Source organism: Nipponia nippon, unplaced genomic scaffold (assembly GCF_047370975.1).
Source record: "Nipponia nippon isolate SJK-2023a ecotype South Korea unplaced genomic scaffold, ASM4737097v1 scaffold_4, whole genome shotgun sequence".
Lineage (NCBI taxonomy): Eukaryota > Metazoa > Chordata > Aves > Pelecaniformes > Threskiornithidae > Nipponia > Nipponia nippon.
Window position 1 is genome coordinate 55,808,955 of NW_028262358.1, and position 26,012 is coordinate 55,834,966.

The 26,012-nt window shown below is 43.0% G+C and overlaps 1 protein-coding gene across 4 annotated transcripts in view; it reads left to right on the top strand.

Annotated features, from left to right (window-relative positions):
• The first annotated feature begins 244 nt into the window (after positions 1 to 244).
• Positions 245 to 26,012, top strand: part of AKAP12 (A-kinase anchoring protein 12) — a 31,189-nt gene continuing 5,421 nt past the window's right edge. Inside the window, exons 1-3 of one of the 4 annotated variants that reach the window (XM_087776343.1) lie at positions 245 to 382; positions 9,959 to 10,145; positions 21,638 to 25,470. In XM_087776343.1, coding sequence (XP_087632469.1) covers positions 245 to 382; positions 9,959 to 10,145; positions 21,638 to 25,470 — 4,158 coding nt within the window. The other 3 variants (XM_087776346.1, XM_087776347.1, XM_087776344.1) reach the window with 3 other exon arrangements.

Below are 26,012 nucleotides of genomic sequence, written 5' to 3' on the forward strand. Positions count from 1 at the left end.
CCGGGGCTCTGCTCATGTGATGGAGCAAGAGGCAGACGGGCGGGGGGACCAGGGGAGGAGGTGATTTTCCTCCCTGGCTCTCGCTCGCTCGCTCTTTTTTTTTTTTCCTCCTTTTTTTTCCTCCCCTCCTCTCGCTCCCTAAAGGAGTTTGCGGAGAGCCGGGCTCCTTCATTCCCGGCTGCGCCGCCGCCGCCGCCCTCCGCCAGCCCCCGCCCGCGGCTCCGCACGGCCGCGGGGCAGCGCCATGGGCGCCGGCAGCTCCGCCGAGCCGCCCGCCCCGCAGGACGGGGACGGGGCCGCCGCCGGGCCCCCCCGCACCCCCCCGGAGCCGCTGCCGGCAGAAGAAGCGGCGGCGCCCCAGCCGCCGGCGGAGCCCGCCAAGGTAAGGCAGGGGCGGCGGGGAGCCGGGGGAACGGACGGACGGACGGACGGGCGCGGGGCGGTTCCCGGCGCACCCCCGGCCCGGGGAAACTTTCCCGCCGCGGCGGCGGGCACCTGCCGCAGCCGGCGGGCACCCTCCGGGCCGGGCGGGGAGCCGGGGCGCGGCGGCGGCCGCTGCGGGGCCGGGACTGCGCCAGGGCCAGCGCCGCAGTCATAAAACTCCCGCCGGCGGCGGCGGGGCGGGGGGCGAGGGCGGCCGCGGGGCCGCCGCCGCTTTTGTGTGCGGCCGTGGGGGGGTGGGGGAGCCGCACCCACCCGCGGCGGGGTCTGCGCCAAGAAACCTCCCGACTGCGGTCCTGCAGCCGGCGGGCAGCGGTACCCGGGGCTCCCGCGGCTCCCCGCAGCCTCCCCCCGCCCCGCCATCCTCTCCCCTCCCGGGGACGCAGGTGGGAGGCGCGCCGGGGCGCGGCCCGCCCGCCGGGTCTGCGGTTTCTTCAGCCGGGCGCCGGCCTCGGTGTGTGTCCGTCCGTCCCCCCCCGCACCCCCAGCCTGGGGCTCACCTGAGCCGCAGCCCCCCCGCCGGCGGCGGGCGGGCAGGGGGGCGGCGGCCGCGGCGTGGGCCGTGGCGGTGGCTGCCGTGCTCCCCGGTGCCGTGCCGCATAGGGGGAAGGGGGAGTGCCTGGCTAACTCTCAGCCAGTAGGGAGTAGGGGAGCTGTAGGTACGTGTTATTTTTAATAAAGACGTTGAAGAATTGAAAGAAATTCTTTTAAAACATGTCTGGTGTTTAAAAATAGATTATGAATGAACCCATTTATCCCTCTGGAATAGGCGCGTTTAGGGGATTCTGGGACTGAAAGGGAGGTTATGTGCATCTACGTGTTTACATAGCGTTGCTTTGGGGTTAGGCATTAGTTTGTTAGCGAAGAAAGAATACCACGTTATACCGAGATCCCCTTCTTCAGGCTCTTCAGAGTTTGGGTCCTCCGAGCAGGGTTACTCAGAAGTTTCTGTAGCTGGTGTGTGGGTGTGTTAGAGCTTGAGAACTGGTTATGACTTTGTTTCTTTGACCTTGTGGCTCAGATTTAACTTTCAAGTTGAATTTCCCATAGTTCCTGGCTGCCAGTAGACCTCCTTGTGCGTGTTTTGACAGATTTGAAAACCACATCGAGAATGAACTTTAAATTAACTGAGATTTATTTTATTTTCTTTTTAACCAAATAAGCATTCGGGATTGGTGTTGGTTAACAAAATATTTAGCGGTTGTGTTGGGCAACTGTAGAATTCAGATGCTGAAATTCAGACACAAATGAATTTATACAGGCCAAGGATTTGGCTACTGTGATTGTTTAAAAATGAAGACAGTGTGACTTTCAAGAAGGGATATAACATTCATAGCCATATTTATCCAGTTATGGGATCCAAGACCCAAAAAAAAGAGAATACCATTGATGCTGTTCTCAAATACAGATTATTATTATTATTAATACTGTGTTTTCTGTCTTCTACACTTTAGGAACAATGTTTTCTAATAGATTTTTACCTTGTTATTTAAGTAGAGCTGTTCAAAGGTGGGGAAGTTCTTTTGTCATTTCACTGCTGTAAGAGGTTGTATTACCGCTCTTCTTCTAAAACAACTACTTTTGCTTTCCATCACGTTAAATAAAAAGAAAAATAGGTCTTAATGAAGTTTAGTCATACTTTTTTTTGTATCTCATTTAGTCTGGTCTTACTGCCGTAAGGTAGTTTCATGCAGATTTGTGACACAATTTTTCGTCGTTATTCCTTTTAGCCTATTGAATTGGAAAATTACTGGATCCTGCAATGCCCCTGGAGAAATCTGTCAAAGAATGAAATTGTTTGCAGAAGATACACTGGGAGTGTTTTGAAGGACAGTTTTCTTTCTTGCGCTTTCCAAATGAAAATGCTTATCGCACCCCCCTCTTTTAGAAGAAAAACTTTGAAAACTGATTTTAATGGAATCCAACTTGAGTGAGCCTTGGCAAGTCAACCACAAATAAATTGTCTAGGCAACTAGTCTAATATAGGTTATAAAATCTCATAGCAGTTGTGCTTTTCTGTCACTTGAAATTCCTTGAAATATTTAATCAAGTTTCTTTCATGACATAGTTGTATTTTGGACAAGACGAAAAACCTCTATGCCTTTTCTTCTAGAAAGGGCCAAATTTATAGTCTTCAAGCTGTTTTGTTATTTGCTTGTGACTCTTTGGCCAGACACCAGCTTTGGAGGTGTCCTAGCTACTGGAAGAGGAGTGTGTGTTTCTCACTTCTACAGCCCAGGAGATGTGAGAGACCCTGTAAATCACTTGGTCTACAGTGTGAGAGAGATTCAGGAGCCTTTGGGTGTTGGCTCGCAAGCACAGCAGGTTAAATGTGGGCTCATCAGCTTAGGACCTCAGCTGTTCACCCCATCCTTTCTCAAGTTGCTGGTGAATTACACATAAATCAGCTACAGAGTTTCCAGCCCAGCACGTTGCTGGGATTTTAAACTGGTGGGTTTTTTTTACTGTAGCAGACAAGGCTTAAACTCTGGCAGTGGAGGAGCTGCTGTTTATCTTGCACAGCCCCCCCGCTGCGGGAAGCCCCCTCTGCAGGGGAGCATGACAGATCCTGAAGGAACTAATCCATTCGCGTGCCTGAACCGAATTCATCGGATTTGTGAATCAACACCAAAAGTCCTGTTGAAATCAAGGGACAGGGTGTGGTCTCACAGAAGGCTGATCTGTCTGATGGAGTTATCTCCTTGCTGTTTGAGCAGCAATGCTCTTTCCCCTCCCCTATGCGTCCTCCCTGTCTTGCACCAGATGATGCAGTCCCCCCTCACACCGTGTCTGGTCCTCACCTAGCCTTTCCATACGCAGGTTAAACTTGCTAATCCTTCAGGAAACAGGGGCTTTTTTTTTTTTTCTCCTGGGCCAGTTTTCTGGTGTATTGGTGAGTTCATTTGACTCCTACAACACCCAGGTGAGACCCAGAGCCCAGACGAGGCAAGCATCTGCAGCAGGGGAAATGAAAAAATGTTCCTTGTTGGTGGCAGTGAGCTGGTAGACCCTGTCTGATTGTGAAACCTCCCTGTCAGACTGCCCTGAGCAGCGCATAGGCCTGAAGCTTGGCCTGAGAAGGATTTAACAGATTTCAATAATAGTAGTGCTAGAAGTAAGGAACAAGATCTTTTAAGTCTCACGGAGGAGACCAGACAAACCTCGGGTGTCCTGGACTGGCAAAAGCTTTGGGGTGTCTGATGGGGTGGGTCCTGTGCTCCTACCCGCTCCCCGGGGTACCGGCAGCTTCCCCTCTGCTGCTTCTGGCACTGGGCGAGCTCGTTCAAGGAGCTAACCCCCTAGAAGCCTCTTCAGCTTCTTTGGCAAGGTCGTTCTCTGCTGATTTAGCAAGATGTGTTGGCTTCTGGGCCTCAGACAGCAGAAGCAGCAGGTGCAGGGGAGCAGGCAGGACCTTGTGCCCAGGACTGGGCAGGGAGCTGGGTGACACTTCTGTTGGTGGCCGCGCATGGCTAGATTGATCGGGCATCTCCATCTTGTCAGCTCCCTCTCTGTTCGTAGCAGTGATATGCCTCTCGCCCGACTTCCCATTTGGATGCTGAGCATCAGGGAGAGCTGGAAAAAGATGCCAGCACACTGCCTCCCGCTGCGGTCCCTGCCGAGGTCCCACGGGGCGAAAAGCAGCTACGAGCCATGCGGGTGATGCAAGGAGAGCTGCGTCATCCTACCAACATCTCAGCGAAAGCAATTGCCATCACCCCCCTGCTTGTATTTTATTTAGAAGCTCAAGGTACCAGTTTTAATACAGGTTTCTCTTTGTGGCCCTGCTGAGGGAGCAGAGCTGTATTGGAACAGCTACCTGAAACAGCATAGGGGAACGTTTAAAGAGAGAATCTGGAAGAATACTGGCATGCTAATAAGCTATTCTTGCAGCAAAATCGACGTTTGGCAGAGAGAATCTTTTATGGGAATCAATGGCTTCAAAATGCCGTGTGGTGAGTTCCTGGCTTGCTTGCTTGCAAGGGACCCCACTCCAGAGCAGTGAGTTGTTCAAACAGTGTTTTCGGGATGGTTTCCATTTCTGAGTAGTAACTTGATTACGCTACCTGCCTTGTAATGGGAGCAAGTGTCTGCTAGACAGTAAATATTTGGAACTGTCTCTCCTAAAGAGGTTACCAGCTGAGATGTCAGAGTGTCTTATTGTCTGAGCGCCTGACAAATAACAGCTGGGACAGACATACATCTGCTGTTTAAACAACTGCGTTCTGGTGAGGGAGCTGAGTCAGCCTGAAACTGCTACATTAGCGATGGTAAAACTAAGCTAAATCGAGTACCGGAGGAAAGTCCCTAGGCTGCGTCTCCAAGAGTCCCAGTTTGAGTCATTTGGTCTGAATGAGGAGGCTGCAGGGTTCTCCTGGTTCAACAGGGTCTGACTCCCTTTAAGTACTTCTCTGCCGACTGGGAAGGAAGAGCCTGATGTCATTTGGTGGTAAGGTTTGGAGGTCCGCTCATGCCTATGGGGTGGCTGGGGAGAAAGCATAAAAATGCTTAATTGGAAAAATGCACAACGGAAATTGGTGTCATGGATCCACCAAAAGTGTGAAATAACCCCCTAATCATAGAGGAGATAAGAAGGAGGTGGTAGAGGGAGTGTCTGGGCACTTTGAAAGCCAAGGCAATTAGCTTGTGTTTGATGTGATAGAGGCTAAAGAGATGCAAAGAGGAGTGTCGGGTCTTTGAAAAGGTCCTTCTGGTTGGAAATACAAGTCCTGGTTGTAGTTACTGAAAGGAGAGTAACTTGCTTTGTGCTCAGTCCTTGTTCTAACTGATCCTTAGCATCTGGATGAGTTGCACCTATGCGAATGCTTAGGTAAGGTGGTGTCCGAGGACTGCTATGCAGAAAGAGCTGAAAACTGTGAGACCTGGGAAGGAGCTCGGGTTGGATCAGGCTTAAGGTGTGGACCAGAATGACAGGTTGGGAGTAATACTTCCTTCACAGGTTGCAAAAAGAGATCACAGAGGTGATTTGGGAGCAAAAACTGCCAGTTTTGTTTTAGCCATGTGGATTTTGAGGGAAGTCATCCATAAGGAGGCATCAACAACACAGGCTGAGAGTTGGGACAGAAGATGATACATCTGAGGGAATGAAAGGTAAGGAGAAGGCTCTTGGCTTTGTCTGCAGGAGGTGTTACCCAGAAATAAGGTACTGAAATTAAGTATGCTGTTATGTGCCTTAGAGTAAGGGCCGTATGTTTTCTCCACCTGGAATTTGCAATGTCCCACTAACCTCTAATGCCTTAGCTAATGCAAAATAAGACAAATTACTGTGAACAAAGAGTTGGAATGACCTAAAATCAGGGTTTTTTCCAAATGTTGTTGTTTGAAGATCTTTCTAATGAAGCAGCGTGTGTTAAGAGCAGACCCCCTGAGCAGACCAACAGTGCTGCAAGCTTTCCCAAAGTTTCAAAATCAAACTTAAGGAAAAATATCAGAGACCATGTTGGTAGTTTGCTCAGTTGTTCAGACAGCTGGATCTGGCTATTTTAGTAATCTAATGTAGAATCAGTGTAGCAGGATTAACAGAATGAGGCAAAATTAACTCTGGTGCATTTGGGCCTGGTGTGAGGTATCCCTGGAATGATTTGGGTCTGGTACAAGGAATGTTGGGAATGGTGGTGATTGCTGGTGGGGGAAGAAGCTGGGTGCTGCTGGCCCCTCCAGAACAGTGCATGAATGAAGTGTGTGCTAACGTGCAGTGAGAGATCGGGGAGCTGCTCTTCATCCATATCTCATGTAGTTCTTTGTGGTAGTTTTCTTTATACGTTTTAAATTTTGTAGGCATTTAGTGGGGTCCAATAGCTGGACCTAACGCTATATGCAAAATGGAGCAGAAGCTGCTGTTGGTTAGAGCGGCGTGGGCAACAAGCCCTATGCATTTTAGTCTCGTTAGCTGTGTGTCTGCCCTTTGCTTCCACCTTTGTGGTGGATATAAGGGAAATCTGTAAAAAATAGATGCGTGATGTATAGCAGTGGCATGACAGAAGCTGAAGTGTTGCTTCACTGACGGTCCTTTGTTTTGGGAATGAAGAAGCTGAAGTGTCAGTGAACTGGATAACTCGTTCTCTTTGGTTTCTCCTGCATTTATGAGACAACACATTAATAAATTAATTAATAATCAAAGGAGAGTGATGAATGTGTGCTGCAGAAACCTGATAAATGTTGAGAAACCTGCCAGCTGTAATGTCTCATTACCTGTAGATAAATACACAGAGCTGAATAGTGAGATTCCTAATACTGTTAATTTTGTCTTTAAGGTTTTCACCCATCTCTCTAAACTTTGACTTTATATTTGTCTAAGCTTTACAACTATTCTCAATGGAATTAAGAACAGAGCTCACTAAATTAGACATAATTGGACTAAACTGCAGTTTAGATCCCTTCAGAGAAATGAAGCAGGTAATGTGAGTGAAAATTGAAATTAGTTTCTTTTGAGGACTAATGCAGTGGGACAGACTGCACTGACCCTCATAAAAAGCCTGAGCAACTTTTCTCAGAGCAGAAAACTTTTTTTTTTTAAACTAATGATGATGATTTGTCTCCTTCACATTACAACCCCCCCAAAGATGCATATTTTCTTCTCCTTTACATGCATTTTAATTTGTGAAAAATACTATTGTTTTATTAGTTTTGATTAGTCAATTATTTAAAGCAGAATACTTGATTTGAAAATGTCAATTTGCCTTCCTATGGCCAAGAATCACATCAAACTATTTCCCAAGAGACTGGGATAAAAAGGTCCCTATTCCCTGGCGGGGTAGGGTTGTACTGCAGGTCTGGTCAAATTTGAAAATACTGAGGTTTTTCATGTATTTACATTTTTAATCAGTTGTAAGCGATGGGTCTTGCTTTCAAAACTGAATTTATGTACAGAGTGAACAGGGATTATAATTATACTAGCTGGTAGTAAAAAGTGCTTATAGGTTTATATTTAGTAATGTTTTTACCTTCCAGGATGAAGAACAGAATTAGATGTATCACAGCATTTTACAGATCCAAAGGGTTATCTGCTAGATCCAGTGACTTCTGAATTTTGGTCGCAAATCTTTGGGATGGTATATAGTCACTTTTTTCCTGAATGCATCACAACTGTACAATAAATTCGGAGCTGGGGGAATATTAAGTGTTACCACAGTTCATAATTTGTCCTAACAGTCAGGGCTCAATTTAATTAGGAGACAAATTGTACTGCATTGGGGTACGCAATCCCTTTGTATCCTGGTTCCTTGCAGAGTCCAGAGGTCCGTATTAGGCACTTAGGCAAATGCTAGACTGTGCCTATCTCTACATGTATGTCTGTACATAAGGCTCTAGCTTTAAAACGGTTTGCTGACTGGGGGAGGTTTGGAAAGAAAAGCAAAGAAATCTTTGAATAAAGTGAGGAGTGCGAAGATATTCGGTGCTGTTGCCTTTCTTGTGACTTCAAAGAATTGTTGGTGCTAATTCTGAGGGTGTCATCTTGAAATATCCATCCGTGGATTTATCTTCAGATAGCCGAGCGCCCTTAGAGCCATAAAGTTAAGGTTGGTTTTGTGTTTGCAGGACTAGCAGTTGTCTTACAAGAATGAATGAGTAAAATTTATTATTAAAAAAAGTAATAATTGTCCTTTAATAAATTTGTCTTGAAGAATCTCAAAGCCCTTTAAGAATTAGGTTGTTGTTTTCTGTGTCTATTTGTTGCTCTTTAATCCATTACTACTATTCAGATAACGCTGTGTGCAACTGCAGAAGGGCTTCCCAGAGTTTACATGCCTTTGTTCAGTGGTGTGGCATTTTTATTCCTCCTGAGTTCCTGTGTTTCAGATTTATGAGAAGGATGATGTGAGAAGCGGGAATGTAATCTGAGTGTTGAGCCATTCCGTATTTCTTCTATTTAATATCTGGTCTCAGCATGTGAAAACTCTGAAGCCAAATTATTCCATCTGTGGTATTGGCAGTAGAGCAGAATGGGGTCCTTTTTCGTGAGGTGGATTATATGGCTGTGAAAGGCAGCTTTGAGGAGCGCAGCAATGCCAGGTGGAAACAATTTGGCTTAATTAAGGGCTTCTGAACTGAAAATTGGGAACCCAAACGCACACTTTGTTGCCTGTGGAAGCGGGGGTACGACGCTTCTCTCGGATCCCACCCGGTGCGTGAAGAGGAGATTGGATGACAAGAGAAAAGCCATTTGCCTGGCACTTCTTATGTTGATTTGAAGTTCTGTTGCAGCGGGCTAATTGCTAATAAAAATAAATAAATGGATCTTCCCATTCAGAAGCTTGTTTTAGTGGGTTTTGGAAGAGAATCGTCAGGAATGTGGCATCTTTCTGATCCTGGTTTGGCGCTTCAAGCGTTTGGATGTTACGTTACACTGAAAGACGGGATGTATCTGTGGTTCCTTTGCTTAATTAACAGGGCTTCAATGGCAGTATTTTGGGAGTACAGCTGCGTAATAAGACAATGATACGTAATTAAGGTTTGCTGTTCTACCAGAGGAACTTTAAACCTACGCTTCAGGAATAGAGATTTAAGATGTGGTTAATTAGTTGAAATGGCTTCTATTGGAAGGTAACACAATCGGTTGGAAAGCTAGTTAATTAAACAAATAATTAAAAGATAAGGAAGTATTTTTTTTTTTTTAGTGGCCACAACACATTTCATACTTTTTAAATAAAAATATGCTTCTGGAAGTATCTTGTTATATGGCAAGCCAATACAAATTCTGAAAATAATTAAAATATATCAAATGTGGAAGCTGAAAAAGATTTTTTTTTTTTTTTACACATAGCAAATCTAGAAAAAAAAAAATATTTCAAATATTATAGTTCAGAGTCCCAAAGAACTGAAAAGCTTTTCAGTAAGCTGTAAGAATAATCTCTGCTTAATAACTGAGGCCTAAAAATTCTAGTTTTAATCCCAATTTCACTGAATTTCCTCATGGTGTGTGTGTGTGTGTGTGTGTGTGTGTGTGTGTGTGTATATATTCCGCTTTCTGTCCTGAATCGTTCAGTTTCTTTGTAGTTGTATTGTTTATGATGATAAGCACATCAGCAGAGGAGTGATACCAAAGGCTGTAATGTAGACAGGATTCATGCATATATCAGAGCAGTTGTGCCAGACATCTTGAAGAATGAAAAATATCTTTCCATTGGCTAGATTCATGCTATCCTGAAGTTTTCCTTCATGCTAGGAACCCATTTCTACACAAGGTTATAGGCTGTAAGACTTGCTTCTTCCACATATTTCATGTGGGAGAACAGTAAAATAAACAGTCCCAAATTAAGTCTTGGTTTTTTTCTCACAGGAAGACTTTGATTTCTTAAAATTAATAATTTTGAAAAGGAGGAATACTACACAGAAGCATTTCTTTCCCAAAATGCTTTCATGTATATATGCAAAATGAGAATGAAAGAACAATATTCTGTGGGGGGAAAAAAAACTGGTCTGGTTCTGATGTTCCTTTTTTTTTTTTTTTTTTTTTTCTCCCTCCCTATCATCCTTCAACCAATACTTGGCCATGCAGGTTTTAGATGCAAGTTTACCAGTACCTGATGTTAACGAAGACAATTTGGAGCATGATGCCTCACCACAGGAGCCCCAACAGCCCGGAGCTGTTACAGCATCTCAGGAGCTGGATGGGCAGCAGCCAGAGGTGGCTTCACCCCCCCAAGAACCACCCGGAGAGCAAGCAGAGGCTGCTGGAACAAACGGTAAGTAAAAAACTGTGTTCAGCGGACAGATCGTAGAGGCCTGGATGCTAAATGGAGTAAGAATTTGAAATGGGGCTCAACTAGCTGTCTCCTAGTGAACAGGTAGCTACTGAAGTGATCTCTTGGTTGCTCAAGTGCTTCTTCCAGGGCGTTGTTGGGACATGTTTTCTCTGTAGCAGAGTTTGGATGACAAATGGGTTGTGGATTGAAGCTGTCAGTGTCAGTGGTGGGGGATGCTACCCATTCCCCCTCAGGGGTGGTTGTCTGCTCTCCCTGCACCCTGCGATGCCTCCGCTTGCCTGCTGCCAATCTCTCGACCATTCACCTGAAGGAACAGCTCAGTTTCCACTTCTTATGTTAGGAGTTTCTGCCGCATAGGCCTGTCTCTTCCTTCACAGGGCAGAAATCCTTTTATGTTCATTCATTAGTGATGTTAATGATAATAAACTACTTTGAACTCACAGGAAGGGACAGGCTGCTGATCCGTTGGCTCTACCTGGATTAAGTTCCCTTTCCTACTGCTTTTAATCAGATTTGCATTCTGACCACAAAACGTTTCTCATCGTAGGCACCCCTGTCTGCGCTGTCCTGGGAATCTCTTTCTTGCCTTGCTGCACAGCCAGAAATGTGCTGCTCCTTCTCCTGTGCAAACTGGCAGCCCACCTCTCCGGCCCTCGTCAGCCTCTGGTTGCTGCCCCCTTCCCTCTGCTCCCCTTGGCAGCAGCAGTGAGAGATCCGCTCCGGGGATCCCGCTGCATGCTGACCTTTTTGGCAGGGGTGGCATGAGGGAGGGATAGCTTCCAGTCAGAGCAGGCAACTAATGCTGGTGTGAGAGAGCAGGGGAGGGATGGGGAAAGGGTAGGTACTGTTAAGTGGATAGGGATGGAGACAGGATACTCATTAAAGAGAGTCATGAAGGAAGAGAAAATACCCGATGATTTGAAGTAGTGTCAGAAGATTTCATGTTGGTATTCAGCTTCGGGATCAAATAACAGAGGCCTTTAAAAGGGCATGAATTTCAAGGTAATAGTCAAAGATTGTAATTCTTGTTGAATAATTCTGGGTTGTAGCTTCAGCTGTACAGAAATTGTGTTCCTAGGATGTGTCATGAAGAAGAGGTGAGAAGCTCCCTTCGAATGCAGATAGTTACGTGTGAGCAAATACATGATGTGTTGGGGACGTAGGTGGCATTAGGAACTCATAGGAGCGTAGATTGCCTGAAGAGTCTTTGCTTTCTTTGATAATCGTCTCTCTTGTGGTTGTGCGATGTTGCTGTTTTAATCAGGATTTATTTTACTGTTGTCAGTGGAACCAAGCCTACGTGGTAGCATAGTTTATGTGAAAGGGAAAACAATTCTACAGGTTTGCTCTCAAAGTAAAAAAGCCCTTGATGGAGGCAATGCAGCATGTATTTTATGGTAACAGTAGCTGAAAATGACATCATCCATAGAGACAAATAAAACCTGTCTGGTCAAGCATTGAAAAGAGAGTTCTTCAAGTAAAGACTACATTCAGATATTCATGACTGTTTATATCCACCCCTCTGGACCTTACAGAGTCTGGTCCACATGTCTTTAGGCAGATGAATAAAGGTGGGGAAGAGGTATCTCTTAAATGTTCCATGCAGAGAAATCTCTCCACATAGACAAATACATCATTTTAACTTTAGAATTCTTCATATTCCCCACTCATTCTTTAGACTTTGCAAACAAGATTAAATATAAAATCAGAAATAAAGCATCATGACACTGAGCAGTGAGGCAGCACTGCCTACAGTAAAGGAATGTTTGATTGAAGGTTTTTTGGGTTGGTTGGTTTGTTCTTCTTGTCATTATTTGAATCTTGCATTCAGAAGACCATTTGAGAGATGATCCAGACTCCATGAAAGTTGCCGCTATCGGATTAAATTAACTGGGAAGTCTGGTAATTTAACTGGGAGGTTGGTGCTGGCAGTCAGAGCCACAGACAGAGGCTGTGAGCGGCTGGCCCAGGTGTCTGTGTACCATCAAAACTTTGGAGATATCCAGCATGATCCATAGAAATATTGTTACTATAACAGGAGGTCGCTTATATCGGACGCTGACCCTTTACATTTTATTTTATCATATTGCATCCCTTTTTACTAGCAGTAAGAGCCGCTGGAGCATTCCTTTACTATACTGCAAGTATCCAGAGTAATACCTTTCTGAAAGGCTTGACAGCGGAATTTGAGACAACGTATGATGTAATGAGGTTGTAGAGAATTCCAATTAAAAAAAAAAACCAAACAAAGGAAGACGGCAAAAAAAAACCCAACCCGTGAGTGACTGCTAATAGGCAAAGGAGCAAACGTTTCGGTATGGAGAAACAGAAGTGTTGCGTGCGGTTTCCGTTTCTGAGGGGTAAGCCACTTCGGGCGTCTAACTAGCACCTGCTGAGGCCTGCTCTGGACACCGTGTGGCAGCCGCCCCAGGAAGGCTTCCCAGAAGCGGGAAGGAAGCGCTCCGTTGTTTAGGAAGTGGCATCTCCTCCCTTCGGAGGGGAAATAAAAAAGCGTAAACGCTTGAAGCGAAGGTTTGGAGGCGGCTGCCTGGAGGCCTCCGGGTTTCAGCGGCCGCGGGGGGCGGGGCCTCGGGGGAGGGGCGGGGCGGTGGGTGGGGCCCGGGTGCCTGCCCCGCCCCGCTCCGCCGGGCGAAGGCGTCTTCTCGTCGCCAGAGTAACTTCAGCGACGCTGGGGGCCGTGAGGATGACGGGTGAGGCGCGGCGGCCTCGCGGACGGGAGGTTGGGAGGTAAAAGGTCTGGCCTAAGGATCTGCATCACAGCGAGAACCGTGTCCGAGGGAAGGGCGCTGAAATTGTAGAGTTCCTTGTCGCCTCTGTCAGGCGTTTGACGTGGTGCTTGTAATACAAGGCTTTCGTAACTGTGAAGACGCTGGCGAGGTTTGCCCCCGCACTACCGGCCTATGACGTAGCATCCGAGATTGAGGAGCAGAACGAAAAGGTAGCGACTGTGTTGATGATGCTGTTTTGATAATCAAGATATAGTGCTATATGGTAGTCAAGAAATAACGCAGTAAAAGATCTTAGGAGCTAAACCTGGTGAAATTGAAGGAAATGTAGAAGCTGGCATAGTTTGTGTTGCAAAAATATTTGCATGAGAGAAACAAAGTTGTTATGCTATAGCTGTTTTAATTTTAATGAAGCACAATCCAGAGGAGATGAACACCGTGATGGGGGGGTGTCTGTCTGTGTCTGTGTGTGTGTCTGTGTCTGTGTGTGTGTCTGTGTCTGTGTGTGTGTACACGCGCGTGTGTGGCGGCAGGATCCCAGCCTGTGATACCAAAAAGCCGATGCTATGTGCATTGAACTCTGTACATCTTATTTAAGAAAGTAGCGCGTGAGCCGCTGAAGCGTGAGAGCTAACACCATAAACTAATTGGGCTTTCTGAAAAGACGATAGTATTCGGAGGAGCAAAAAATTAAAAGGAAAAAAAACATTATCTTGCACTGCTGGTTTGGCACAAACTTGTGCCTTTCTCTGGGAAACAAAGTGGCGCTATGAAATATAAAAAACCCCAAGCAAACCAACCCACTTTTTTCCTAAAGATAACTAATTTGCATCAGAATTTCTCACAGATTGATGATTATGTGTCTTTAGCAGTCTAGGATCTAAATTTTTTTTTATTTCATCGTACTAATAATCATTTACTTTTTATTTTCTTTACCAGAGCTAGTGAAGGAATTCAACAAATACTGGGGGTTTATTCATGCGAAATACTTTAGCGTTACAATACATATTGACAACAAAGCCTGTAGAAGTCCGTCTCCGTTTGGAGCTGACCCTGGGGAGGACTGTACGTGATTTGAATCAGTTAGTAGGGGAGGAGATATCCTACCGCTGTTTACAATAGCGTTTTCATTAAACTCGATGTTTAATGGGCTTATCACATGCTGAGTCTTTTTCCTCAAGGGTTCTCTATTTTTTTAATTTCCTTTTATTGTTAGTAATTAAAGGTTAAACTGTTTTTCAAAAGCAATCTCTTTATAGGGTTGCACAGTTTGATCGTTTGAGGTTTTCCTTATTTAATAATTCTTGAGGAAACTTGGTTTTTCACCGCAGCACAACTGCTTCTATAGTACATTTTGCAAGAACTGCATCTAGCTCGTAGTGCAAGTTACCATTTCTTGGAAGGGACAGAGTACCTCTCCTTATTGGTATGCGGGAGTGTCTTAAGCTATCGTGTCTAATTCGTGCAGATGCAGCTATGTCTCCTTTGTGGTGAGTTTGTCTATGATGCTTATGTTACTCTTTATGCAGTCTTTTTGACAAAGAAGATTTTCAGTCTCTCTTTCGTTGTGCGTTTTTATGAATCATTAGGGGTTCTCAAAAATGTCACATTTACTGACTTATATTGCTTATCCTCTCCTTGTTCCTAGCAGAGCAGATTTCCCTCCCCCCCCCCCAATACTCAAGTGTTAGTGCTACATCTGTCTTATGCTTGGTGAATACATTTTATTTTAAAAAGTGGAACCAAGTCACTGAATGTGAGACATGGACAGCATGGGTGACCATGACAATCCATAAATATTTGTAGCGTGCTGGTTTGGTTCCCAAGCAGAACAGCTGGACTGGTTTGAGAGCCATTTATTACTGTGATTTCATTTAATGAAGAATCTTTAACTACAGTAACTGTATATCCAAGCCATGGCTAATGACCCGTCTGGTTTAAAAATAAACAAAACAATTTTAGAGGAACTTTACTGGTTTTTTTGATTTTTAGTGCTGTTTCTTGAAACGTTGAAGTGAAAGAAGAAATATCTTGAAGTCCTGAATGAATGAAATGTATAACTTCCCTTGCTGGAATTGGAGAAGTTAGTCTCTAGGAGCAGACAAGTATAGCTAAAGCAAAAACTTCTAAAAATAAAAGGTTTGTGAGGAATGTTATAGCATCACAGCGGAAATGATTGTGCTTTCTTTTAAGTTACTTTCACATGAGGTTATGTGTGATGTCCTTTTCTGGGGACGTTGCTTTTGCTTTCTTAAAGAGTTCTAAGCCATGAAAAATTGCAGCTATTTTGCAACATTTTCCTTTTTTCTGTTTTTAAAAATGGACACAAAAGTCTGTGAAATTTTTAAACTTAACTCTTCAGTTGCCACCCAGAGAACTTAATGGTATTTGTTTTTAACGCTTTAAAAGAAGAACATGATTTGAAAGCCCATGAAGTGTGTGCATGCATTGTGAAATTTAGTATGCAAAAATGTCTGTAAATCCTCCCTCACTATTTCACTATTCTGAAAGAAACCCCTCTCCACAATCAACATGGCAAGTCAGTCCTTGGAAATAATTGAGTGAATAGAACAGGGAAGGAAGTAGTATGTACTTCCCATGGAAGAAATATTTGTACACTGAAGTGGAAACAAATATTGTGAATAGTAGGGAAAGGAAGGAAGAATTTTTGAAATATATTGTCAAGAAGCAGCAGTGCCACAGACTTGAAACCTTGTAGTTAAAACAAACAAACAAAAAACCAAAAAACTGTTAGCAGGGTAACACCTGGACATATCTCTGCTTAATTTTGTTACTGCGAAGTGACTGGGGTGTTTGTTTGATTTTATTGAAACCAACCTCCTGAAATTTGAGGTCAAAAGAATCAGGATTTGTGGTATAACGTCCAATTCTTACACTCTGCAATGAAAACCTAAAAGCACAGCTTGCTTTTTTTTTTTAAATTGCTATTCAATTTCATTAATAATTTCAAATAGCTGCTTCATTCTAAATCTGTTCAGTGTAGGTTTTTCATAGATGTTGTCATTTCAGACTGTGTTTTGTTTTTTAATTCCTGCTTCTCCATTTTTATCAGTTTTTACCCTTTTTTACTTTGCCATTAAATGTTTCTACTAATAATTAGAAGAATTTTGCAGTTAAGGGAAAACTGCCTTTAACAAATAAAAGCTTGGTATATCATGGACACTTGGTTCAGATTCATTTTTTAATTTGCCTTCTCCTGTTTCAGTGTCATGTGAGTTTTAGAGCAGTAGGTGGTTTTTTACAACTTGTATTCGTGGCAAATCTAGATACAATGGAGGCAAATGCTTGTAAAATACCCCTTCAGCCTTACGGCTTCGGCGTTCATTTATGCTCATGCAAACCTCCTGAGAGTATTGTGTATGTGACCGAAAGCACGATTTGGCCCTAAATACTTAAACATTGAATAAATAAAAGCAGCACAAAGTCCTCTGGAGCCTTTCGGTGGCCAGTGGAGTTTGTGAGGCGGGTACAGGGTGTGTGTGACATCCATCTGAGAGATTGAGAATGTAGGGAATTCATGGAAAAAATCCAGCACCGTGCTGCAAATCCTTAGGGGGAAAAGTCAACCAGCTCCAGATGTTGACATGGTTGACTGCGAGCACATGAAGTGTTGTGGATTTAACTCTTGCAGTCAGAGTGCCTTTTTTTTTTTTTTTTTAACCCTCTGGCAACTACCAGGGGAGAAACACATTTTCACTTCTAGAGACAGATGAGATGGTGGGAGCAGTTAAGTTGCGCTGCCAACAGCGTCTATCAGCCTACTAAGAGAGAAGTGTTATTTATTCATTTCATTTTTAATGGGATGAGACAGGAATTCAGTCACTCTGAAAATATTACTTTTCCAACATCTGATCAGTATACTTCTGATAAAACAGAAATAAATTCTTACCATGGACTAAGCTGCCTATGGAATTGTGAAATCAAGCGCTTCTAATTCCCTAAGACCGTCAATCTCATACATTTCTTTCAGAATAAAACAAAACACTTGCAGTTATTAAAACACAAGCAGCACCTTGATTCAATTAAAAATGTTTGAAAGCTTAACTGGTATGTAAGCAGTTAAAATAGAATTTCAGCTTTAGTTCTTAGCCACAGTGGATTTAAATAGCAAAGTGGATCGATTTTATGATATGACCTATGATTTTATCGCTGACTCTGGATATATTTTTATTGTATTGTTTTCCTTGATTAGCCCATAGCTGGTGAAGTGCAGCCCTGCTCAGGACAGACCTAAAGAAATTGTATTCATGGCAGTGTCTTACTAGATTTTTATTTTTTTCTGGGAGGTGTTTTGATGAGGCTCTCCTGTGTTTCTTTAAGATGCTTTCAAATTCTATAAATTCATTCAGAAAGTGCTAGTTGTCTTGCCAAAATACCTGTGGTAGTGACATGCTACAGTACTCCGAATAACAATACCTTGCCTAAATATCTTCCAGAGCTTTCAAAGTGGAGTTACTCATGGTTTGCTTTGCATTCAAAAGTGCACTGATGATGTTTGGGCATCAAGAATGTCATTCAGAAAAATGTCATTAAAGAATCTGACTGCTAAATATAAAGTTCAGTGTGTACAGTTGACTTGTGGGGTCTTCTGTTTCTTTTGTGCCCCACTGGATATAAAAATGTTCTTTGGGGCGTATCTTGTGAAAGTACGACTTGGATATATATTGCACTGCAAGCTTGTCACACAACAGTGGCAGCCTCCTGGCAGCCGGCAGCGTGCAGGCAAATTTCCCGAATGGCATCTCACTCCTCAATGCTGAGGAAGAGCATCAGAAATTCAGTTGAAAAGACTCTTCCAGTCATTTAAATGGGAAAGAAGTGGGAAAAGTAGAGACTGGGAGCAACAGCAGCAGATCACTTAACAGCTGACGTCCAAGCTCTGTGTTACCTTGGGGATGAAATACCTTCCGGAGAGGTTAAATGCTTTTTGTTGTGGAATTGAAGGGGTAGTGCCTGGACTAAGTCTACAAGTATACCCACTGTGTGCTATGAAGGAGTGATGGAAGTCTGACGTGTGTAGCATGGTTGCAGCTTTTCAGGCTGGTATTAAAAGTATGTGTTCAGTCAGTCAATATTTTTGTTAGTTTTTCCTTTTGCAATTTATTCAATGAAGCATTGCAAGGTAGCATGTTTGCTGGACTCACACGGAAGACCTAATTACTGTCAGCCTGATTTAATAGTTTTGAAAGCTTATCACTGTGCCTCTGAACTCTGTGTTCTCTATTTTTATGATTGCATTTGCTATCTTACTACATACCCATACCTGCAGATTTTGTAATAGTTATTCAGCTCTTTTCACCTGCAAAGCATTTTACAGATACTGAATCTTTGTCTTCGGGTGTTATGAACACATCAATTTATAACTAGAATAAGCAAAAAACCTTTGAATGCTTATCATGAATACGAAGAGATACCGTTATACACTAGTCTTACATCTTATCTCTCACTTTGGAAATAGAATACCTCACTCATTCATATTCTGTATCATTCCCCTCTTACAGTAACCCTGTTTGCTTGTAACCCCCTGAAACTCTTCTTAAGCACTAAATTTGTGTTCTAGGAATAAAAAAAAAAAAAATGCAGCCTCAACTGCAACTTTTTATGTTTTTTTGAAATCTCAGGATTTTCAATACGGTAAGCGTGCATTGCCAGGGTCTGTTTGCAAGAGGAAAGGGGAACCCTTAGAAAGCTGTGTCTCTGGCTGCCCACCAGTTGCCTGCAATGAGTCACGAGTGTCTTGTGAACTCTCTTCTGCTCCTATTGCCTTCCTGCTTCTGGCCGTTCCCACTTAGACCCAGCATTCCCCATTGGCTCTCAGCCTCATTTTTTTGCTCTATCTTTGTCCGAGTCGTGTCAGGTGGAGATAGAGATTTCCATAGGTCTAAGGGGGAGCGCTTCGGCATCAATGCAGGACTGAGGAAGAAAGGAAGGGAGACTCTATAGACCTTGTTTCCACCAGAGGTGCTAAGAGGCCTCGCTCATGAACAAATTTTTATTTAACGTTAAATGATCAGTGTTTAATTTCATAGCTAGTTCAGCCAGAAAATAGTTGTAGCATAGACAAAGGGAAGAAATATCACCTTCTTCACCCAGGAAAAAGAGAAGAGTTAATACATCTTTATCTATCTATCTATCTATGGGTGTGTATATCTAAAGTATGTTAAATATTATAGAGTATATTAAAGTACCTGTTACTAAATAGTTAAAATCTGTGATATGTACCCTAGTGTTTGAAGAAATGTCTCCAACTTTGGGAATTCCTATTAAGCCAGATAAGCTTTCTGTTAAATTACACAGTTTGACAGAAACGACAGTTAATTTGTTTTTGGACCAAAGAATAAATGAACACAGATACAAAAGTGATTCCTTGGCTTTATCCTTGTGTAGTCTCGGCATGCAACTACATAATGTTTGATTCATAAGAGTCCAAAAATATTAATAAAATAAGCAGATCAGTTTTTCTTTGGTAACCATCTGAAAATGAAAAGAGTTCAAAAGTGTTATTGCTGCTTCTAGCTGTGCTTGTAGCCTTATTTCCCTTCACTGACTGAAGTGTTCTTGCAGTGAGTTATTTTTGCTTGTGGAGTGTTCTGGTGTTTACAAGAGGTATATTACCAATGGAGTAATAATCCTGGCTTCTTCAGAAAAAAATGTCTATTTCTTCTTACCCCACTCCCTCACAAATTACTTGGTTTGAACATCTCTGGTTTATAATGTTCAGGGAGTTATAGGGTGTTATCAGAGGACAGACTTCTAAGTCAATTAGCAATTAAGGTAAATAATTTTAAACTGCTAGATAAAGGGAAAAATAAAAAGCTTTGCTTATGTCAACTGAGAAACAACAACCAGTAGGCTGCTGATAGTGAATATAAACATCATTTGCCCTCTACATAGCTATTAGAAGCCAGTATACTTGTAGATGTAGTTTTGCTTATCATTCAGTTGTGTTTCAGCCTTACCTGGAGTGCATTGTCTATGTGCTTATGAAGATGCCATTCTTCTCAAAGGGGACATAAGCAAGCAGAATCAAGGAAGCATCTAGGCTGGAAGGGACCTCTGGAGATCAGGTGGTCCAGCCCCTGCGCAAAGCAGGGCCAACTGCAGAGTTAGGTCCAACTTAGAAGATGGATCAAATAGAAACTAAATCACTTTGGGGAATTCAGTGATGGATGTACTTTTGAAAACTGTGTCCTGCACACCTTTGGGCATCGAAGTAGCACATGTGCAACTTACAAGAAAAGGGCCATGCCTTTTCCCAAGACGTTGCTATTTAACATTGATTATTTTTTTTATTTTGTCATCTTAGCATTCCAACAAATTTGGTCAGGGAGACGAGCACGATCACTCAGCCCTTGCACTTCCGCCTGTTGCACAAAATCAAGGGTCAAGAACAATGTTAAACTGAAATCCTGGCAGTATCCAAGCCCAAGAATCTTTTGGTGTCTTGAACGTGCCATAGACTTTTATCTTCATGTGTTGTCCTGTTCATCATCAGGCATGTTCATCACACAGTTATTACTATTATTAAAATTCTCATTATAGGCAACAGCAGTTTTACCTGCTCATTTTTTGTGTTTAAATGGCAGAACTTAAAGGCTTAGTGTCCTTGTTCCTTTCCACCTTTTCCTTTTGAATTTACTTATTTGGGGCATGGGGAGTTTGCAATTTTGTGCTTTAAACTGGATGTGTGCTGGCTTCTTAACTGCTGCATTTCAGGGGGTTTAATGTATATTCTAGCCTGTGAACTTAGGCAGCTCATTGCCAGAGGGAGCAATAATACTTAAATCGTCCCAGCAAGACTGAGGGGGTGGTTGCCAGTGTCCTGAAGGCAAAACTCAAATGGTGCTCAAGAAAGAGATGATGCCAACACAGACTTGAGCAGTGGAGGGTAGGATTTTACCTGCCTGCATAGTAACAACCCCATTAATTTTAAGCAATATGGAATTGCTGTAGGTGAGGTTTCTGCCTGGCCATAGTTGTGATGTGGTGTATAGGAGAATTCCAAGATTCATGATCTGTAAAACAAATATATTGTAATGTAACTGTTTTAGGAGTTACAAGTTTTCAGAAAAATAGGAAATTTCCCATGGGTGTTTTCACATCTTACTAGTCTTTTGGGACAGAGCTGTAAAATGAGCTTTGCTTTTCTTGTCATCATTTAAGGTCAACACGGTCTTTAATTTTTTTTTTCTTTTTCCCTCAGAGGTGTCTCTGCATGGAAAGGATACTGAGCTTTGCTTTAGATAATTACATATATTGGTATATTCTTTGAGTAATGATAGAACTATTTTTTTTCCTCCCATAAGTTTGCCTTAAAGTTAAAAACAAACAAACAAACAAAAAAACCCAAACAAAAAAACAAACACCAAAAAAACCCTTACACTCACCCCCCCCCAACAAAAAAACCTGCAAAAGAAGGACAGATAATGAGAGAATATAAGCTCAAAAGGTGTATTTGCAAATAAACTTTGGAAAGACCCATACAATGGTATGAGGAAGGAAAGGAATTATGGTAATCTTAGAATAAAAACTAATCCTTAAAAAAAAATTAATAGTAGCCCATAGTAGAGGCACACAGATGATAGAACGTGTCTGTTTAGGAAAGTTTGATAAAAATAAAAAAAAATATATAAAGGTATAATATAACATTAAATTGAGAAGGGAACTAACTCTTTTCTTTTTTTTTTTTCTTTTTTTAAACAGTTGGACAGACAGAACATTCCAGTGTAACTTTGAAGGAAGGCACCGAAACTATGGAGACAAGTCCGTCGGACTCAAACACCGAGGACGGCGTAGATGCTGAGAAAGAGGGTGCTCATTCAGTTAAACAGTTGCCGTCTTCGGAAGAAGACGCAGAAGACCTTGACCATGCATCTGAGCCACAGTCTTATGATCTGGGTTTTAAAAAGGTTTTTAAATTTGTTGGATTCAGATTCACAGTAAAGAAGGAAAAGACGGGAAAATCGGAACCAGTTCAACTGCTTACTGTGAAAAAAGAAACACAAGTCCCTGAAGGAGCTGATGATCCAAAAGAAGTCAGCTCAGAAGAAATAGCAATGCCTGAGGATGCGCTCTCTGCAGAAGACAACACCAAAGACACACTGAAAAATGAGAAAACAGAAGACGAATCTCCCAAAACACCAGAAGCAAATGAGATTTGTTCTCAGTCAGCTGCCTTAGCCACTGATACTGCATCGCCATTAAGAAAATTTTTTACTCAGGGATGGACTGGATTTAGAAAAAAGAAGAGTTTTAGGAAGCCTAAAGAAGATGAACTACAGTCTCCTACAAAAGAAGAGGAGCAAGAAAAAGAGGGGGCAACATTAACAACTGAAACAAGTGAAAAGGAGGAGAAATCTGAGTTCGAGAAGCAAGATGAACAGAGGAATGTGACAGCAGTAACTATTGAAGCACATGAGAAGGAGCAAACTGAAGGTGAAAAGCAGGATTCAAAAATGACTGTGGCAGCCATAGGAGTTGAAGCAAGTGAGGAGGAAGAGCTAGTCAAGCATGATGAGCAGGGACAAAAAGAGGATGTAGCAGCAGCAGTTGTTGAAGAAAGTGCAAAGGAGAAAAAAGCTGAAGATGATGGTGAAGAAAGGAAATTGGTGGAAGTCTCAGAAGATCTTGGTAAAAAGGAAGAAAAAACTGAAGAAGGAGAGAAGGAAAGTGAGGTGACAGAGAAACCACTAAAAACAAGGTCAGTGGTACCTGTTACCACTGACAGTGTGAACGAAGAATTGAAAACATCCTCAGAAGTCCTACCTGCAGGAGAAAAACTGGAGTCAACGGAGAAGTGTGAAATAGATGACAGAACTGAAATACCCTCTGAAGAGAAACTTGAAGCAGGATCTTTGGCAATTGAAATTTCTAGTGAACAGCTTAAAAAATCTGAAGGAAGAGAAGGAGGTAAACCTGCTCCACTGGGGAAAAAATCATTTGATGAAAAAACAGAGGAAGCAGAATTGAAAATGTCACCCACAGCAGAAGACATCACACAAGGAGAAGCTCCGGATAGAACCACAGAGAAGAAGGAAAGCAAAGAACATGAGACAAAACTGACTCTGGATGCTCCTGGATTGAAGTCCTTTTCTACTTCTGAACATTCAGTTGACACAGAGGATGATCAACAGTCAATCAAACCCACTGATGAAGGACTCCAGGGAAAAACTGACATAGTTGTGACTGATACTATCAAACCAGATGAAACAACCATGGAAATAACTCCTGAAGAGGCAGCTGGAAAGAGGCCTCCAGAAGGTATCACAAATGAAGCTGAACTGCTGTCTTCTCAAGAAAAAACTAAACTACAAGGCAGCCCTTTAAAGAAACTATTCACGGGTACTGGATTAAAAAAACTGTCTGGAAAGAAGCATAAAGGCAAAAGAGAAGAATCTAAGTTAGGGGAACAGGGTGAACCAATGCAGCACTTATCAGATTCCCCAGATAGCCCAGAGGAACAAAAAGGGGAGAGTTCTGCTTCTTCTCCTGAGGAAATGAATGAAATTCCTTCTTTGGAAAAATCTGTTGATGGAATGCAGGTCACTGAAAATGAAGATGCTGCAATTTCAGATGTGGAGCGAAAAAGAGAAAGTGTTACACCCTGGGCATCGTTTAAAAAGATGGTGACTCCCAAGAAACGTGTCAGAAGACCTTCTGAAAGTGATAAAGAAGAAGAAATTGATAAGACAAAGAGTGTTGCAGTGTCTGCAACTGAAAACGCTGTTGATGAAAATCAGGGAGAAGTAAAAGAAAATGGGATGGACCAGAAACCAGACAAAACCACAGAAGAGCCCAAAAGAAAGGTTGACACCTCTGTGTCCTGGGAAGCTTTTATATGTGTAGGTTCTTCAAAGAAAAGAGCCAGGAAATCATCATCATCTGATGAAGAAACTGAACATAAGCTTGGTCAAGAAAGTGAAAAAATAGAGGAGTCTGGACAGAGCAAAGAAACAGCAACAGATGCAATTCTTACTAGCTCTCAGGAGAGCGATCAAGGACAAGGGAATTCTTCCCCAGAACAAGCTGGAAGCCCATCTGAAGGTGAAGGTATTTCAACATGGGAATCATTTAAAAGGTTGGTCACTTCAAGAAGGAGATCCAAAACCAGAATGGAAGAGAGAACTGAAGACTCTGTTGTGGGATCTAGCCTGGAACATTCAACATCGGATGGTGAGCCTGGAAAAGATGAATCGTGGGTTCCATTTAGAAAACTGATGGCTGGGCGTAGGAAGAAAAAGTCAGATGGAAAGCCAGAACCAACTCATCTTAAACAAGCAAGAGATGACATGGCAGAAACAACAGAAGAAGATTCAGATATTCCAGCTGTCGTTCCTTTATCTGAATACGAAGCAGCAGAGCAGGAGAAAATTGAAGCCCAACAAGCAAAAGATGCTGAAGCGATGAGAGAACGAGCCTTAGAGGAAGAGAGAGCAGAAAAATTAGAGGAGACCCTAAGAATTGAGCAAGCACATGAAGGGCTGGTACATGCAGTTACTGTTACTGTTGTGGAAGGGGAAAGGGCGGTTACCAGTATTGAAGAAAGGTCACCATCTTGGATATCTGCTGCTCTGACGGAGTGCATTGAGCAGGCAAAAGAAGAGGAAGAGAAAGAAACTGAGAAAACATTTGAATCGGATGTCATTGTGGAAGAAGCAGTGGTAGCTGCTAAGACAGTTGCAGAGACGGGAAAGGATATAAGTGATGACACCACAGCAAGTGAGCTAGAGCCATCCTCAGAAGCAGTGACAGCTCTGGAGGAGACAGCAGGAGCTTCCTGCGCTGAAGAAACAATGGAAGTGTCCCTTGCTGAGGAGACAACTGAGATGGTTTCTGCTGTTTCGCAGTTGTTAGAAACCCCAGATACTACAGAGGAAGTTACACCTGTACAAGAAGTAGAGGCCACTGAACAAAATTTGAAAGAATTAGACAAACAGACGCAAAAAGTTCTTCACGAAGTTGCTGAAAGAGTGAAGTCAGCAGATGTAGCACAGCTGGTTAGTGAGAGAACCATGACAGCAACTATAATTACAACAGTGCAAGGAATTGAGTCAGAAGTGAAAGATGATGCTAAAGATGGGCAAGTTGTAGGCCAGGAAACTCTTTTGCTTGAACAGTCCTTGAAAAAAGGCGAGCACAAGGAGGATGGCCTCCAGCCCCAGGGAAGTGCAGGGAGCATTCAGGGCCAAAATGGAGTTGAAGAGAGTCTTCTACATGAAGGTTCAGTGAGAAGTGAAATATCTGCTGCAATGAAAGCAAGCACAGAAGGATGTGAAATTGTAGATGTATTGAGAGATGAAAGCCAGTGGCAGGCATGTGAAGTACCAGAGGAAGAAGACGACGAAGAAATATCTGAAGTTCGGAGGACAGTAGAGGAACCTTCATCACATGACAGGGAGTTTCACAGCATCAAAGCAGTCACTCCCACGGAAGAGCTGTTTGAAAAGCAGGAGTCTTCAGAACAAGAGAAACTGTCCGTAACAGGGTTGACAGCAGATGAGACAAGAGATGAATGTATTCCAGAAGTACCGACTGCAGTGAGTATTACATATAACACAAAGGTTGATTTGTCAAGGAAAAAAATCAGCAAGTGTTAGACATATCTAATTTAGAACCAGGTTGTGGCAGTATTGCTGTCAAGGACCTTCCGTGTGCAGCCTGAGGCAACTGAAGTTCATTTCCAGTGAGACACACACACACAGGTGTCCAGAAGCAGCAGCCACTTGTGCTTGTGTGAGGTGGATGCAATTCCTACAGAAACGGAGTGGGAGATGGTGTGCATGGATCCCACGGTGCTGAAACAATTGCCATTAGGGCTCCTGCACAGCACATTGTGACTGAAAATAATAGATGAACATCTGAGATACATATGTGATCCATATTGTACCATACATAGTGGATGGTATCTTCAGTTGTAGGCAGAGATACAATTGTAGCTGAGGTACCTCTGCAAAGAAATGAAATGACGCCACTATCTCCAGCTTTAAACACACAGGAGTTACTGTGGCTGTGTTCCTACCTTCTTCCCTACCTCCCCACCATCTTCCTGGCTTAGTCTGTGTTTCAAGTGCTGTCGGCT